At 37.3% G+C, this 18,219-nt stretch overlaps 1 protein-coding gene across 1 annotated transcript in view; it reads left to right on the top strand.

The window, feature by feature from the left end:
• Positions 1-18,219, top strand: part of LOC103467786 (inactive dipeptidyl peptidase 10) — a 54,070-nt gene that overhangs the window by 7,622 nt on the left and 28,229 nt on the right. Inside the window, exons 2-5 of the mRNA XM_017305915.2 lie at positions 8,701-8,815; positions 10,370-10,465; positions 11,924-12,018; positions 17,167-17,238. Of these exons, the coding sequence (XP_017161404.1) occupies positions 8,701-8,815; positions 10,370-10,465; positions 11,924-12,018; positions 17,167-17,238 (378 nt within the window). The remainder of the gene's footprint in view (positions 1-8,700; positions 8,816-10,369; positions 10,466-11,923; positions 12,019-17,166; positions 17,239-18,219) is intronic.

Genomic DNA, 18,219 nt, shown 5'->3' with positions numbered 1-18,219 from the left:
ATTTGTAGTTTTAAAGTGAAAACGTTTAGACATTCTGACTCTATACTGGGTAAAGGAAACCTCCAGTCCGACGGTCATGTGAAGACGTCATTGAATGGGGTGAAGCTGCTAAATGTGAATTTTAGACAGATTGGGTCTACTAAAAAAAAAGACGACAGACAGTTGGTGTCTTCCCAGGGAGCGAGGAAAAGCAGCAATCTGCTGACCGCTGATGCACATCGATGGCTTTTTCTTCCGCTCCAAAGCGGAGGTGTGCCAGGTTTCCCAGATAAGTCAAAGGACAAAGCAGCAATAATGAAGGCTGAGTTTTATGGCTGCTCTGCTGCCGCTGCGCTCTCACTCTCTCTCCTGCAGGAGTCTGATCCAGCGGTGTCAGCCCCTCATTGTGAAGGAGCGCCGCAGAGTGTGGCGAAGACACACACTTGTGGTTAATTGTAAATGATGCTGATGCAGTTCATTCCATCAGTTCCCCTTTGTTGCATTCAGATGGTATCCAGAGATGTGAGGTTGAGCTGGCTGTGGTTTTGTCAAATCTTCCTCTCTAATATGCTTTATTACATTTATTGCCTTGTTAACAGCCTAATTTAGACTTGTTGGTTAAATTTTGATGAACCAAACTTGCTTCTGGGAGACAAAGTACGACTCATTTTAAGGAAACGGTTGTGAAACGTGTTCTGCTTAAAGAATATTGCACATTGTCTGAAAAACACAAGAACAAACCATCATTCTCTCAATTCTTCCTGTTGTCTTTTTGGCCAGCAGTAACATCATTGTGTTGATTACGTGACTCGTGTGATGCGAACACAGTTTTTCCAATAAAACACTTTAGATGCAACTGAAAAATTACCTCATTGTAACACAAAAAGGTTTTTTTTTTTATCCAAAAAGCTGTTTTGAAATTGCATTAAGCAAATTTCTTTTCAAAAATTCAGTTTGCAGCATTTTATATTTAATGCAAATGCAGCTAAAGTTCCTTGATTGTGCCATAACATGGCTTTATGTTGCCTGTAAAATACCTACCTCATGTTTATGTCCTAAATTTAAAATCTCCACTTGGATATTTTTGCTTATTTTAATTGTACGCAGATCTTTAAATGTTCTGAGTAAATATATTTGCCCATTTATCCATAACAATTGGAACTTTCAATATGTAGCAGGTATTTTCGCAATTTACCGTCTGTTTAAAGAATGTCCTTCAGATTAATTTCACTCCCTGCTATGGTGGGAATGAAATGAATGGACTTTGCTGCAAATCTGGCTGGATCGTCACTGCTACGCTTAGGACTTGTGTAACTGGGTCTACATTAATAGTTGTATATTTCCACAAAATGTGTTTTTTCATGTATTTCTCCGCTTCTACTTGACGGTTGCTGTGTTCCTCTGTGTCTACTATAAGGGGTTTGGTCCTCCAACTCCGCCTTATTTTCTTCTTCTTTTTTTCAAGGTCCTCCAGGACTATTATAAATATTAAGTTATTAATTTCCTCTTCCCTTTTGTTATTCGTTCCACTGGGGAGAGGCAAGTTTTATAATCTATTGTAATCCTTTCATTTATATTGTTCAAATGTTTATTTTTCCTTCTGTATTAATAAGTGTTTGGATATTTTAATTTGAGTTGCCATTGCACCTTTATATCATTTGTGAACGTTGCCTTCCTAATTTCTTCTTCAGAAATTTGCTATTTTTTCTATTAAATCAACATAATTTTCAATGCCTGTCTCATCCCCAACTGTTACTGCACAGCAAATCCAGGAGGCCCAGATTAACACTGTCAGATTTGATTTCAACACTTTTAAAGTGTCTATATGGGTCCACACCGGAAAGTGTTAATTTAACTCTTTTTGGAGAGTTAGTACCTTAACTCTTATAAAGTGTCAAATATCAAATCTGCTGGAGTTAATAATTTAACACTTACTAACACTAATTCGGTGTTAGATCTTAATATCTCTCACAGAGTACTTCTTTAACTTCATAAGTTATTTGTAATTAACATTAAATAGGTACTTTATTGTTTTGAACTTTTAAAAATTATTTGTAAAATAAACATTTAATAAAGAGGCAATGATTTTCTCAAATGCATTTATTTCAAAATGTGCACCATAATTGCAAAACATATTACAACGTGGAATAATGTGCATGTTTCACATGTCACTTCCATTCACATATTGCTTATTAAAAGGTATAACATAGCTGTGCAATACAAAATCCAGTATGCTTAATACATTTTTCTTCAATACCATATGCATGAAATTGTTCAAAGTACAAGGTGTAGAAAGTAAAGCCTGTATCAATGCAATGCAGTTCATGTAATATGATAGAGTACATTTTCTTTTAACAGGTAGATTGCCAGATATGTACAACCCATAACAGACCAACCTGATATTCAGATCCATCATTTCTTATCTAGTTTCTGTTTCTGTTGATAAGAGACAGTTCCTCTCTGCACTCCACCAAAGAGACATCCACTCACTAACAGATTGTCTTCAGGTTGTTGGGCTGTTTGTGATGTTTGGCCGGAGACACCAACATGCTCCTCTACTGCATTGTACAGTCTTCAGTCTGTGAGTAGGACAGCCAGTGTCGGTCTCTGGATCATAACAAACAAAAAACATGAGGAATGGAACAAAGGATTACATTTTACTACAACTCTAACAACAAGCCTCAATTACAGAAATGTAGAGTTTCAGAGATATTAACACTTGCATAATCATTTTGGAGCTTGAGTCTTTGAAGAATCCATGGAGGGATCGGGAGGGGGAGGTTAGGCTGACGACTGGCGATTCATCCTCATATATACAATATATATATATATATATATATATATATATACAAAAAGGCAATAAAAGGATTAAAACATGCTGCAAAACGTATATAAGAAGATACAACAGCGGGAATAATGCTCTCAAATCGGTGAAAAAGGCTTTTACATTTTTTCAAAGGAAAAAAATCGATCAGAAAAGTTGATAAATCTGACCAATATGCATGTAAACGTTCAACATCATGAAAAAACATACTCCAGATTATTACGGATCTGTTCAAGTTAGACAATAATTTGATTGAATGTTCACCGGCTTGATTTTTTTCCAACACTTATACTCCGCTAACATTCGGCATGCTAAGCTAAAAATGCTAACACCGAGCCGTGTGGCGAACGTGATGTCTGTCATACAGGTTGAGCTCAACTCAAAATAATAGTTATAAACCATCTCAGAAAAAAATTACTTACCAAGAGCAGTAAACATCTCAAACAGGTGGAAAGCAAATAGTCCTGAAATAACTTGGCTTCTGTCACTTCGCTTAGGTGGGAATCTGTGATTCTGGGGGCGGAGTCAGGCCCCGTTTACACGACAACGATTTCGGGGGAAAACGGAAGAGTTTTGTTGCGTTTGTAGTGCGCATTTACACGAAACCACCGAATGTTTTCTCTAACAACGGCACAGATTGAAAACGGATTCCAGAGTGCGATGTTTCTGATACGCAACGTTTTCCGTTGTCGTGTAAACCTAGAAAACGGATCTTTTCTTCCAGAGAATCCCCAGCTCATGCATAGTATGACGCAAAACATAGCTGCTTCCTACAATCCACAGAAGAAGAAGAAACTACTCACAATGCTGGTGTTACTGTTTCCCCATCAGATACAGTTCCCTCAGCGTCTCTTCACCGCTCCGCACCGCCCAGGTGGCAAAATACACGGCTGCTTGTTCAGCGCTCTTATCTAGAGAACTACGGACCAGCCCGGCTCCAGACGACTTATTTTGGGGGGCAAAATGAGTCTACGTAGCTGAACATAGACAACAACACCAGCACCCTTCAGGCTACTTGTTAACAAGCTTAACGTGCTGAATTGATATTAGCTAGTCATCTTTTAGCTAACATCACCTGCATCCAACAGCTTTACTCAACTCAGTCGGTTAGTTTGGGGAAAAAACTGTGCAGTTATTTACGTTTTGCTGGTTTGCTGCCATGATTCTAACACACACCTGCGCAGCAGCAGCAGGTCTCCTTCGCTGCCGTACAGGTGTAAACCCAGCGTGAGCGTCTCAACTTTCATGTTGCGTTTGAAGGCGGCTTTGAAAAACAGGTTACGACTTGTTAGCTACGGATAAAACTGTTTTAACTGCTGAAAAAGGTAACAGAGGACACGGATATGGGACGTGCGGGAACTCCTATTTTATCAAATTGATATAGGAATAACAGACTGTTGGCCATTCCAAGGTAAAAACAATAACAGCTTCCAGTCCGGGCCGCTACAGATACCGTGAAAGCTCAAACAAGGTTTTTCGGCAAAGTTATCCCACTTTTTCCAACTGCATGCGCCCTAATCAGACGCACACAATGCGTGTTCTCTCACGGAAATCCACATGCCTTCAAGTACAACTTTTTTTTAAACACATGCGCACTTTTAAAGTTTCAAAGAACTTAGCTCCAACTAGGCGCAGTGAGAGCATTACACGTTTTCGATGTGCACCGTTACTGTGTAAACACAGATCGTAATCAGAACGTTATCGTGTAAACGATCCAACAAAAACGGAACAAAAGTGCCGTTTTTGTTGGATCGTTGTCGTGTAAACGCCCCCTCAGTGAATTAACTCCTTCAGTGTTGGAACCGCTGGTGGAGTTCAGAGTTAAGTAAAGAGTCATTGATTCTATTTTAACACCTCTAGATTTGATATGGAAACACTTTGTTTTAACACTGGATTTTAACTACTAATAATATACACCCCAGAGTTACATAAACAGAATGTGACTAAGTGTAAAATTAACTCTGCTTTTGCACAAAGTCTACTAACACCAAAACATTTAACACTTTTGAATTTGCTGTGTGCCTTTGGAGTTGCATTGTGACGTCAAATTGTGATGTCACAGTTTCATTTCGGATTTTTTTATTAACACAGCAGATGCGCCTGACTGCAGAAAAAGTAGGCGGGCTTTTAAACTGTCACTGGTTGCCATAGTTACCCACCATTGTTGTTTGAGAAGGACCTGGCTGCAGAATTTATAAGAAATTTATTTACAAATTTAAAAGAAAAAAATTGCTTCTCAGCGCGTTCTTGAAGGGACGTGAGCCCAAGCTACCTGTATGGGAGGGTAGGGGCGCCTAATCAGTGCTGTTCCTCTGTTATTGATCAATTCATACACAAACAACTAAGTACATAAAATGTTGGCTAGAAAAAAAAATCCCCACATCGTTTTTGCGCCCCTCTAGTGCAGCGCCCCTTTAATGCAGCGCCCCAATGCGTTGCAAACACTGCATACATACCCACTTTTTGCACCAGTGTCTGAATGCATTCGTGGCTTCTTCACTCAGTCCCACGAATGTTGCAGCTTGTTGGTCTCTCTAAAGTCTTTATTCTGAGTGTGTGCATTCATGTGTGTGTTTCTGTGTTGCCCACTGCAGATAAGCACCAGCAACCCTGCAAGGACAAGCAGGTGCAGATGATGGATGGATGGTGTAAAACCAATTCATGCCAAATACATTATTCAAATTTGGGACAAAGTTGCACCTTCAGTAACAGTAGAGTAGCAGATCACTCTTCCTACTTTGAAAACAAAATTTTATCCCGTATTTTAATTAAGTTTCTAGTGCAAATATCTTAGTACAGTTGAATTAAGACAAAACTAACCTTTCAGCAAGATATGAGTCAATAATTGCTCCATATTGATAAAAAAGTACTATTTCCATTGATTATCTCACTTATTCCAGTAGAATTAACACTTTGTTGTCAAAATTAAGAATTATTGATGTTATGCTAAGAGGTGTGGTGAGGAAAGAGAAGTTAGTGCAGTAAAAAAAACTGGCTTATTAAGTTTGATGCAACAGCAGATTTAAAAAAATGGCAGATTTGACGCCCAGGCCTGGAGTTTGATACATGTCCTCTAGCACTAAAAAGAAGGTTAGAGAAAAACTTACTGCTTCTTACAAACAATATTTGTTCTAGAAACTAGAGAAAAATACTTGGTATTATTAGATTTTTGCAGTGTTTGTAGATTTAAACGACGCACGAACTCTATTTGGCTGCTGCAGTAACTTTTGTTAACAGGAGAAACGGAGCAGACAGGCTGACGATGATCTGGCACCGAGCAAAGTAACCCCAAAAACAAGAATACTGACCGTCGAAAACTGAGCTTGACAATAAACTGTTGTAATCACAAATTGAGAGCAGGTGTGAATGGGAGGCTAAGTATCACACTGACAGACAGCTGGATGTGCTAGCTGCTGTACCGAACAGATTTAACAGAAATCTAGGGCTTAACTGAGCAAATCGGTGCTACAAACTGTTTTTTCTCCAAAAAAACAAAATAATTCACCGTTGTTTTTGGATACAGGGGAAAATGGAGCTCAGCATGTGTGCAGTGCTGCCTGGAAAAGATCATAATTTAATCAGTTTGATGTGTTTTTGATTCAGGGGAGAGAAACAACAAAATGGAAATGTGGCTCTGCAGAGAGCTGAGGCACAAGCACACCAGCTCTTACCCTGGAGACCGAATGGTTCATGAGGTTCAAAATACATTTTAAAACTTTGATTTTTCACCAGTGACAAAGTCATAGCTTTTGATTCAGTCCTGTAAAAAAGACCTTCTGTGTTTTCCCCCCTTATTTTTTCATGTCATGATCACAAAGATCAATAAAATCTCAATATTTTATTGAGATTTTATTTGATAACACAAAATTGTTCATATTTTGGAAGTGAACCTAAAATGACATGGTTAATTTTTAGAACTGTAGCTAACGATTGTTTTAGTAATCGATTATTCTGAAGGTTAAATGATTAATCGGTTTTAAAAATTGGCACATTCTACAGATTTTACATTTAACCACTTAATTAATTTTTTATTTAATATTAAAAAAGGATTAAAAGATGCAAATAAATCAGAAATTAAGCCTTTTATTTCCTAAAATACAGCAACACTGCATTCCTTTAGTGCACTCTTGATCATTTGTAGCAAAGGATTCATCTACAGCTAAAAAATACTTCTAACATAAATATGTGTATAAGTGGAAGGCAAATAGATTTTTATTTACAGGATTTGAAATGGGTGAAGCTAAAAATGCCACTTTAGGAATTCTGGGTAGAAAATATTTACAGAAAAATACTTTTTTTAATCTTGTTTTCAAAATGTTTGTACAGTTTTGGCTTAATTACCACTTGAGTGTGTTGTTCTTTCAGCAAATGACCTTGTTTTGAGTTTGTTCACTGAAGTTAATGATTTATCAACTGCAAAATTAATGATCATTCATATAATCGATTAATCGTCATTAATATGATTAATCATTTCAGCTTTATTAATTTTTTAACAAATATAAGTCCAGTGTCACAAGTATTTACTGCCTCCTTTTACAGAAGAGGATTAGGGCCACTGGAGAAAAAAATAAAACAGTTCTGACTTTTTTCTCAGAATTCTGACTTTAATCTCAGAATTCTGACTTTCATCTCAGAATTCTGTCTTTTTTTCCTCAGTTTTATTTTATTTTTTCCAGTGGCCCTAATCCTCTTCCGTATCCTTTACTCTGTTGACCAAAATTTTAAATTGTTTACCTACAGACGAAACGCAGCTAATCATACCAGATCGCAGTGATTTACACCCTGAATACGGGGAATTTGCTGCATCCTTGTTTGGGGATGTTTCTCTTTATCAGGAACAGGAAAGCAGCTCAGTGCTAATGGGAAGATGGATGAAGCTAAATACAGGAAAACCCTGTTAGAAATAAAAAAAAGACACAAAACTGAGGCTGATTCGTTTTCCAGCAGATGTTGCAGAGAAACGTGATTAAACAGAAGTGCACACCTTACGTTTTAGATTTTACTCATAAAACAAATTATGAATTATTTCTTCATAATGTTTATTGGTTTGTATGACTGTTTATGGCAACAATTAAATATAAGTTTTATTTCCTCTGATTGTAAAAAAGATACATTGTGGCTAATTAAAGCTACAAATCTATTGCAAAATAATGTTATTCTTACATCTGTTTAGATTTATTTTTCTTCAAAAAATGACAGTTCTCCTCATATTTGCTTTAACAAGCCTGTTTTTTATAGTTTATTCTTTCTTTTACAGTTAATATTAACAATGCTCAGAAAAAAAACATTACTAAAAAATACTTTGCACCAGATTTAGCTTAAGCTAAGTTTCCATCTGTAATAAAACAAAAACAACCATGAATGTCTATATATATCATAAAAGAAAGACCTGTTAAAATGTGTCTGTCGGACTGAATTTAGAATAACTTTTTATGTGTATAAGAAATCTACTGCATAAAATGTGCAATTACAATATAAAGAGTGCTATAAATTTTTGTTTTTTATTATTTCAGTAAACAAAAATCAATTTGGAGACGCGTATATATCGTTTAAAGAGTGTTTCAGTTTCGGGGAACGTATTTCACCATTAACCTTCCTCCAAAGTAAAAAGCCTATAATTTCATGTGAAATGAAGCAAAGTAAAAGAAGAACTATGTGTCAGTTTTAATTTCTTCCCCAATTAAAAACCGCTCTCCTAAAAGCAACAGTTTCACGCAGTTCTCCAGCTGAAAACTTGTGCAATTTGTTGGAGTCTAAGTAATGCTGCAGATTGGTCCCGGTCCCCCGTGGCTCAGCAAACCGATTTCTCTGACGGTGGAAATGAAGCGGCACTAATGTCCTCTCTTTTAGCTCGGCTCGCATTCATCACCGCATTTGTTTTCTCTCTCCTGCTTCAGGACCTGGGGAGTTCAGACGGTCCGCCGAGGAACTGGAAGGGCATCGGGATCGCCATGGTGGTGATCCTGGCCGTCATGTCCCTGGTCACCCTCTCCGTCGTCGTCCTCACGCCCGGTAAGAAAAGAGGCGGCAGCATTAAAGTGGAAAGCACAATTTGGATCCATGGCTTTGAAAGCTGCATAAAAAAACACCAATTTAACTCTCATGTCTGCAGCCAGAAGCCTTTAACTTCACACCAAAGAGCAGGAAAGGAAGGAAGAACTAATCAGGCTCTGTTGTAAAGTGAAGAAAAAAAAAATCCACCTACGGGCGCCTCCTTCTGAAGCATGTTTGTTTAATCTGTACAAGAACCACATCATAAATAAAACAGTTTAGTCTTTTTGAGAGGTTAAATATCTCTTTGACTCTCTCTTTTTTTGGTTCATAGCAGTTGCCAGGCAACCAGGGGAAACTCCAAGAAGTTACTGCTCTCGGTCAAATAGTCTCAGAGAGATTATAAGACCCAATAAACTGGGACTTTTTCCTTTAAGACTTTGGTTTTAGCACCACCATTAAACAAACAAGATATAAGGTGTTAATTAGTATGCTATAGAGCTGGATGTGTCCCCTGGCTTCCATTTCGTTTTGCTAATTTAGTTTCTGAGTCCTCACTTCTGAAGGACAAACGTGAGAGGGGCATCGATCTTGTCAGCGCTGAAATCTTCTCCACTCGCTGAACTCTCTCAATTTGAATGCAGACCTTCTTTCACTGCTTTTTTTTTGGCACTTTGAAGTGGCATCTGCTGACTTTTAGATCAAGTCAAAACAACTTTTTATCCCTGCAGGCGGCTTCCAAAACATGAAGCATGTGCGACTTTGCTTGATGTTACCAACAGATTTGAAAATTGGATCCCAACAGATTTCTTCTCTGTTTTACTTTTTTATATATATTTCAAACACATTTTAATATCAGACAACTAAACCTGAAATTATAAATTCATTTACTGAGGGAATAAAACGATTTAATCTACCCTGCATTGGATACTTTAGGAAAAGTTAAAAAGTACTCCCTAAGCCTGTTATAGAAGTAAATGTATGGAAGTAAATATGTGCCAATAGGATTTAAATGAAAAATGTTGCCTGTTTGTGGCCTCCTAAAGAGAAGTTGATTGTTATATAGAAATAGTACTTCCTTTACAAATAAAATCATCATTTATTGGATTTAAAATTATTTTGATGCTCTGAAAAATTTAAGTATGACGAAGAAGCTAAAACAGAATAAATCTGTAAGGGGTGAATATATTTTGAATGCTCATTTCCTTTGATTTGTGCAGTAGAGTGGAGGTAGTGATGAAGCTTTATTTTTATTTGTGAGTGTGTTTGTTGTTTTTGCTTAATCAATCATTAAGGAATGCACATCAGTAATCAATAATAAATTTAATTCCTGTTTGCTATCGCTTGTTGATTTTAATCAAAGTGTAAGTTTTGGAAATTATTATAACTGATTGTGTTAAAAAAAACATCCTTTAGATTGAACTGATAGGTTTTTGAACCCTGAAATAGTGGAACGTAGCCTAACTATGCTATTCTGAAGAGATAAATCCAGCATGATGCTAAGAAGTGGGCCAAGCCCTGCTTTCATGTGAACAAAGGCTTCTCATAGCTTGCTCTGTCTGTCTGCTTTCAAAGACGAGTCTCACTTGTTACTCCACTCCCATGTGACCATGGAGGATCTAGAGAGCGAGGAGTTTAAAGTTCACGATCCCTGTGCGGCATGGTTGAACGGTGAGGATCCGTGTTTCAATGACCTGTTGGACCTGAGATGATGAAATGTGTACTATTTGCCAATGATACTATCATTTTTTTATGTTGGAAATGACGTGGAACAACAGTGGAAGGATAAAATGAACAAACTTAAATAAAACACAACAAAAATAACGTTATAGTGGGAACTGCCCATCACTGTCAATGACACCAATTTCTAGGTGTGATTATTGAGGATAAACTAAAAGTAAATCCCCATTAAATAAAGCCAAGTTGGTTATACAACAAAATGTATTACATTTGCTCTGCTATTCATCAATCTTACCCTATTTAAGTTATTGTGCAGAAGTCTGGGGCAATAATTACGAAACTACCCTTCAAGTATTAACAATACCACAAAAAAGAGAAGTATAATCCATATGGTTGGGTATTTGGAAAACACTTACAATTTAACTAGATTTGTGAAACCTAAACTGTTGAAGATCTAATTCTTTAAGCTAAACATGAATATTGAAACGACATTGAAAAACTGTTTAAGACCAAGGAGCAAATTTTATAAGTTTAAAACATGCAAATTCAGAAATACTAGAAAAAACTTTTGTAAGTAATTGGAGACAAACTGTGGGATAATTTGAACACTGAACTTAGCTGACGTCCAAACATAAAACTGTTCAAATCATCATACAAACATATGATTACTCCTGGATATAAAATGTAATATTGTTAGTCAATTGTTGTTGTTGATGCTAGCTTTGTTTTTCTTAGTGAAATTTAAAGAAACAATAATTAATCGTCCACTGTAGTCAAAATTAAATATCAGTCCAGCAGCTTCTGCCCATAAACATTAAATAAATTAAAATACAAAAAGGCCTAAAACAAATTACAAAGTAATTGTTCCCAGTGAACTGTGACTGCAGTTGGCGGTTGTAACATTAAACACAGCAGATAAAATTAATTATGCTAACAGTTAAAAACATACACAAAATTATACATGAAAAAACTCTGTACCTAATTAAATGTGTCTAAAAATATGTGCCAAAGTACAATACTTGTAAATAAAACATGGAGCTGATTGTAATGCATCCCACAGTTACAGACAACCGAGAAAAGAAAAAATGGGGAGAGCTGTCAGTTACTGGTTGCTACGGCAACCACCAACTGCCATGGGCGGCAGAAACGGAACTTACATAGCAACAATAAATGTCAGGAGAAAATAACTTTAAAAAAGATTAATTTAAAGAGTTAGTAAACCAATTTTGACAAACTTCACATTTATAATGTTAAAACAAAACCCATGTAAGATTATGCAGGTGGTTAAGAAGTCTATTTTTTTTTCTTCAAGTTTCTACTTCCACCCACTCCCTTGAATATGTAGGGGGAAAAAAAAAGAGAAAAAGTTTTGACATCGAGCTTCACGCTGTGTTTTTTTCCATACATATTCAAAAAACAAACCATCTCCATCTGCTTTTACCCTAACAGAGAATGAAGTGGCGCTGCGCACCAGAGAGGGACATGTCCTGACATTCACCCTCAGCAACAACCTAACCACAACTCTGCTGGACAACAGCTCTCTGGTAGGACAGCTCGCAGAATTGACTGTCTCACATTAACACAAAGAATGAACAAATAGGTCGATAGAAATTAAAATTGGGAGACAGATGCTATGGGGAGCTGCGGCACCACATGGCGCATTTTACACAAAAACAGACTTGGCACGTTGACGGTATCGGCGCATATTTCCCCCCCAATCTGTCTCTTCTGTGAGCCCTCTGCCTGTGTCTTCAAAGAGATCTTTCCGTGCGAAGGCATCGTTTTGAACACCGCCTCTGCTCGACACTAACAGACTTATGTGGGTCATCGCAGCCATGCTCAAAGCAGGGTTGTGTTGTCAGTATGATAAGTGTCTTCCCTGTGTCGAGATGTTGGTTTTTCATCTCTGCTTCTATAAAAAACAAACAAAAGCAAATATTTTCTTTCATAAATATCAAAACACACAGATAAATATGATTCTGAGTCAATTATCTGTTTATGTGACAGGTGACCTGTAATGTTTCCTATAAAGCTTATTCATTACATTATTTGCACAAAATCATTTAGATAATGAGATTTTAGTCTGCTCACTTCTGCCTGTTTTAAAATGACCTGTTTTGGGCTTTCTTGTCACTTTAAATCCAAACAAGCTGCTGTTAGCAGAACTCCACTACACTGCAGAAAGCTTAATTATTCAACCGTATGCCATGAAAAAGCCGAAGTAGAGCATCATGCTCAACCAGCAAGAATTTAGAAAGTAGTTTCTGGATAGTAAGTCAACAACAAAACACTTGTCCAGCTGACCAAATGTGCTGGAACTGAATTTGGGTTGCTAGGTGACAGGCGGAGCGCTCCTGGGGTTGCTAGGTAACGGGCTGGGGTTGCTAGGTGAGGGCAGTTGTGACGTTATATTCTCAATATACTGAGTTGTTGCTAAAAAAAACGAGCTGGGTTGGTTTATTAAGCAGTAGAAATCCAAATGGAAGTACAAAAAATTGCAAAATGTGTATTTTGCATAAAACAACATCCCAGGATGCAAATTGGATGAAATGACTGAGGCATAATGAGGCTTTTTTTTTTTTAAAGGAAGAAGAGGAGACAAGAAAATGTAAAAACAATAATGCAAGTGTAAGAAAAAGAAAAAATAAAATATATACATTTATTCTTTTAGGTTTAACTATATTAGTTTCAGTTCTCCATAGAAATAAGGATGAAGAAAATATTTTAACTAAACCTCAAACTACCACAGGGTTGAAACTAACAAAACGATCCTAAACTCACAAAAAAACATTTTTTAGTGGATAAACTATCATTAGGCATATGAAAGGTCACTGACATCAACTCTTGCATAAATTTGTGGAATTTGCTTCAAAACTATTAGTCTGTGCCAAAATTGAATCAACATCATGTATCAATTTTGCCAAGAAGTTTTATGACAAAAGCAATAAGACTTTCAAAACGGACATTTACCCAAATATTGTGTATATATTTGAATCCTAAGTTCTCATCCTGGAAAGATGTAAAATCTCAATTAAATCATTAATCATGTCCATGATTGGTGTGTTGTCACCAGGGGTGAAAGTAAGGGGGTACGGCAGGGTACTGCGTATCCCTAAAAGATTTAGCGGGGTTTCGCAGTACCTGCAAGAGAGGGGAGCGGCTGTCTGCTGTAAAGAATCAGTGGGTTCACTGTGCAGTCGTGAGTGCACCCACTATTAGCCTTGACTGATTCGTTTTTCAAGAACAATCTAAAACACAACTTAATCAGTTAATAAATTACTTTTTTCCCCATTTCATATTGTTTCTGAACTGTTTGTTCTTTGCTAGAGCAGCGGCGCAATATGTCGATCGTGGAAGGTTTTGAGTTGATCTCCGCATTAGGTGAGAAACTGAACGCAGCCAGGAGGCTGAGACCAGCACGTCCTCCTCTGGATCGCTTAAAACGTTCGTAACTTTATGAAAGAGCAACAACAAAAAATCGACAAAACATGTTCAAATTAATGACCCAACAATAATAATCTCAGTGATTATTGTTTCTACAAGGTGTTGTGCAATTCTGTGCGTTTCGGTTCCATTACCAAAATAACGAGCAGAGCAGGAGTTTAAAATTAACTAATCAACCACCTCTGTGTTTAGGGGAGGGGAGCGCTTATTAATAATCGCAAAATAAATCTGAAGCCTGCAAACCTAATATCGTAACGGACTAAATGTTATGTTTTTAGTAATCTCTGGTCGGCTTGTGGAGCGCAGGAGGTTGCCATGGCAACGGGTGTGCTTAAATGACAGAGAGAGACTGAGAGTAAAAAGGTGCGAGTGGTTTAGAGTTGATCATCTGTTCAGGTTATTTTACCTTTGTCTTGGCGCATCACAGCCGCTGTAGTTTCTGTACATACAATAAACGACAAACTTGGACTAATTACCTCGTTCTTTGTGACTATACGTCATTTACAACAAACATCAAACACGGTAAATACGTTTCATTAAGTATTTAACAAACAAATGGCTTCTACCACGATAATTATGTGAAATTAAATTAATTGTCTAATATTTAAAAAATAGTTTGGTGCTGTCGGACTCAGAGTCTGAGAGGCTTTTCCTTTATCAAACAATTTTTTTGCCTCCTATTTAGTGGAAATATTGATGTTGATAAGACTTTATCCAAAATGATGACCTTTTTCAACCTTTATAACTCCACTGTTGAAAATGAGGCTCTAACATTCACAAATGGCATTGAAATAAAATCTAGTCCAACATCTGGTTTGAGGTGAATCCTCTGGAACCTGTTGGAGGAAAAACATCCCAACTTCAGTAGATGTGCTTTTAACCTAACAGAGCTCTGTGGTTCCTCTAGTCAGTATGAGAGTCAGGGTGAGGAGGCATCATGTTAGGAAGAGAAGTGGAAGCTGCAGGATCTTCAGAACAAACAGGTCATGATGCTGGGCTACTGATTATCCCTCTGTCTGGACACAGGATCAATATAACCAGTTTAAAAGCTAAAATGAATGGTTATATGCTAGACATGGAAAACTGGGATGCACTCCATGCCATGATGTTCAGGATTTAGGTCTCATGGCATCTCAAGGTGTCAACATTGCAGTCAGTAGGCTGAGGGAAATACAGCTCCATTCTGTAACAATGCAAGAGCTACCCAGCTTTTATATATTTATATATATATTTTTATTTTATTTTATTATTTATTTATTTTTTGTCATAGTACCCCCAAGAATTTAAAACTACTTTCACCTGTGGTTGTCACCCAAAAACCAGACACAAATTGAGAAGATATAGTTTTATGCCAGATATTCACATTCGCTTTTAAAGAAGGTGGATGTTGTTTAATATTCAAAGATGGTTTGCAAGGAGGCACTGAGGTACTCCACTAATTACAGATTAGAAGAAGCTTGCATGAATCTTTTTTAAGACACTTTGTCTTAGAGGTCAGTGTCTTTATCTTTCTAAATTAAGATAATTTATTTTTATTGGCTTGTATTAAGAGGGTATAAATAACTGAATGTGGTTATTATAACTAAGTGTTCCTAAATGAAAATAAATAAAGAGGATATTAATAAATCTGAGTAGAACTTACAGTATAAATAACTCTTCTGACATTTGGCTGTTTTATGTCATTGCAAGTGTTTCCCCTTAATAGTTCAACACATTTCAGAAATGTTGAGGCAGTAAAGCTTTTAGAACTTTATGTTTTCATTTTATCCAATTCTAAAATGTTGTTGCTTTGCTGTGGGGTTTTTTTTCTCCACATTTTTCTGCAAACACATCTCAAGGTGTCAAAGCAGTTTTTGTTATTACTTCCTGTTCTAAAATTCTCCACTCAGTCATTCTTCAGGGACAGGTAAAATTCAGTACACTTACCTTTTTCTTTTTTTTTTTTTTTCAAATATGCAGTTATATCTTTGTGTTTAATAATTTAGCTTTGTAGTATCTTGGTAAATGGTGCAAGGACGTTCCTGGAAATTACACTTTCTTCAAGACTGCATGCTTTCCAATTTAGTGAAGTGTTCTTTTCTGCAATAATGCTGCAGTAACAGTGGTATAGCACTGATACCCATACCAGCACAGAGCCTGGCTTTTTTAATTTGCTGCTTAGAACAGTTTGCATGGTCCAAAGCACACTGTATCCCCTTTCTCCGAAGAAGATTAAGATGACTATTTCTTTGATTACAATCCACATTACGACTGTGTGACGGTCCATTCGAGATTCTTCAGAGCAAAGAAAGAGTCACTTCTGGTTCTGGACAAAACATAATACTTCTGTTTTGCCCAGTAAAATCCTAATTGGTACTTTTAGGCATAAATCAGCATGATGCTACTTGATAGAGTCATCCAAAATATGAGCTGTTGATGCCATTTTCCATTTAAACTGATAAAAAAAATTTTTTTTTTGTTGCTTTATATGTTTCGTTCTCAATACGTGCTTCATACAAAGATCATTGTTGGTGCATCCTACCTCAGCTTCTCTAATGGTTTCTGTGCAAATAACCACCCAGTTAAAAAATAATGATGGTTTTAAGGTTCATAAAATGACATTTGCATAAACCGTTATGACATCTTTGTTGTACAGATGGTAGAAATCCCTTTCAGTATAGCCATTATGGACATCATTGTTTAACCCTTTTAGCTAGCTTTTAGCTATTTTTTGCCTATTTTAATGGTGCAAAGTTTTTTAAATGCCCTGTAAGTAATTATATATTTGCCCATTTATCCATAACAACTGTAACTTTCAATATTTAGCAGTTAGTTTTGCAATTTATCATCTATTAAAAGAACCTCCTTCAGATTAATTTGACTCCTTGCTATGGTGGGAGTGAAATTACCGTAATAACCTGATATCGGCTGAAAAGAGCAACGTCTCCCCTTTCAGAAACTGCTGGAATTTTTCAGATAACGCAAAGTGTGGTGGAGTTACGGTGCTGCAAATTTGGTTGTGTCATCTCGAAGGGTTAAACTGAATAACCTACTGCTAAATTAAGTCTTGTAATGTTTTAACAGAATCTGACTTCAAATTTGCACACAGATGGGTGACGTTATATAAAAAAAAGTTATTTTCATTGCCTGTACTGGTCATTCTTGTACGTTTTTACTTCTTTAAAATCTTGTTTTACTTTTTCTACATGAGAAAACGGTGCAAAAAGTTTCTCAATTTCTCCTAATTTTCTCCTAATTCTGCCTTGCAGGACCTGTCCTCATCTAAATTCCAGGTGTCTGCAGACAAGAGGTTTGTCCTCTTGGCGTATAACATTCGACCGGTAAGTTTGATATCGCCAGCAAAGCGGCCTGGGATAGACGCTAGACTTCATTATCGAGTGTTTTGCATTCAGAACACATCCACAGCCATAAATCTTCCTCAGATATTAAAGACAAGAGATTCTCCGCTAACAAAGCTCCACACGTCTTGACAGGCCACTTGTGGCTGTTAAACAAAGGTGACGTGTAATTTCTATCAAACAACACAGAGAAGCTGCAAGAGCATGAAGGACAAGGTTCAGGAAAGGGCGTGCATGCGTGCGTGCGTGCGTGCATGCGTGCGTGCGTGCGTGCGTGCGTGCGTGCGTGTGTGTGCGTGTGTGAGCTCTGTTTCTGCAGCTGCAGCAGTCTGTAACACCCACCCTCCAAATGACTGGGATAACATATGAGGAGTTGAATATTTAAACTGGCTCATTGCAGTGGGTAGAGAGGAAGGAGAAAGGGAGGAGAGATTGCTGTGAAGTGTTTAGCAGAAGAGGTGCAAAGAAGTGAAAGGGGGATCAAAGAAGAGGGAAAGTTGGAGCTGCGGTAATGAAATAACCCTGCCTGTTCAGCAGGGAATTTTAATAGGAACATGCAGAGCCTCACAATCGCAGGTGGTTTTAGATAAGGCGAGGAAAAACTAGATCTTTACTTCAGTTTCCCAGCACTTGTAACTCCTCACCTCGCAAATTCCCGCATAGTTGCAAGTCGTTTGCTCAAAGCGAAGACAAGCTGTGTTATGTGCAAGTAATCAGAGGTGGAGGAGATCCAAATTAGAGGAAAATGACAGTCCTCGGCGCATTTTCTCCCACATTTTTATTAAAAACCTGCAAGAAAATTCCTTCTGCCCTCATTTGTTCTGCCTCACAGTCTCCTGTATCTCTCTGGGTTTCCTTTTTTTTTTCTTCCCCCGACTAATCACTGCGTATCAGATTTTCCCTGTGTGTGGGGAACGAATGAGCCTGTTGCTGTGTTACTGCATTCATCACAAAACACAGAGC

This window comes from Poecilia reticulata, chromosome 7 (assembly GCF_904066995.2).
Source record: "Poecilia reticulata chromosome 7, P_reticulata-male-v2, whole genome shotgun sequence".
Taxonomy (NCBI): domain Eukaryota; kingdom Metazoa; phylum Chordata; class Actinopteri; order Cyprinodontiformes; family Poeciliidae; genus Poecilia; species Poecilia reticulata.
The sequence above is the reverse complement of the archived record's forward strand: the minus strand, read 5'-3'. Positions and strand labels throughout refer to the sequence as shown.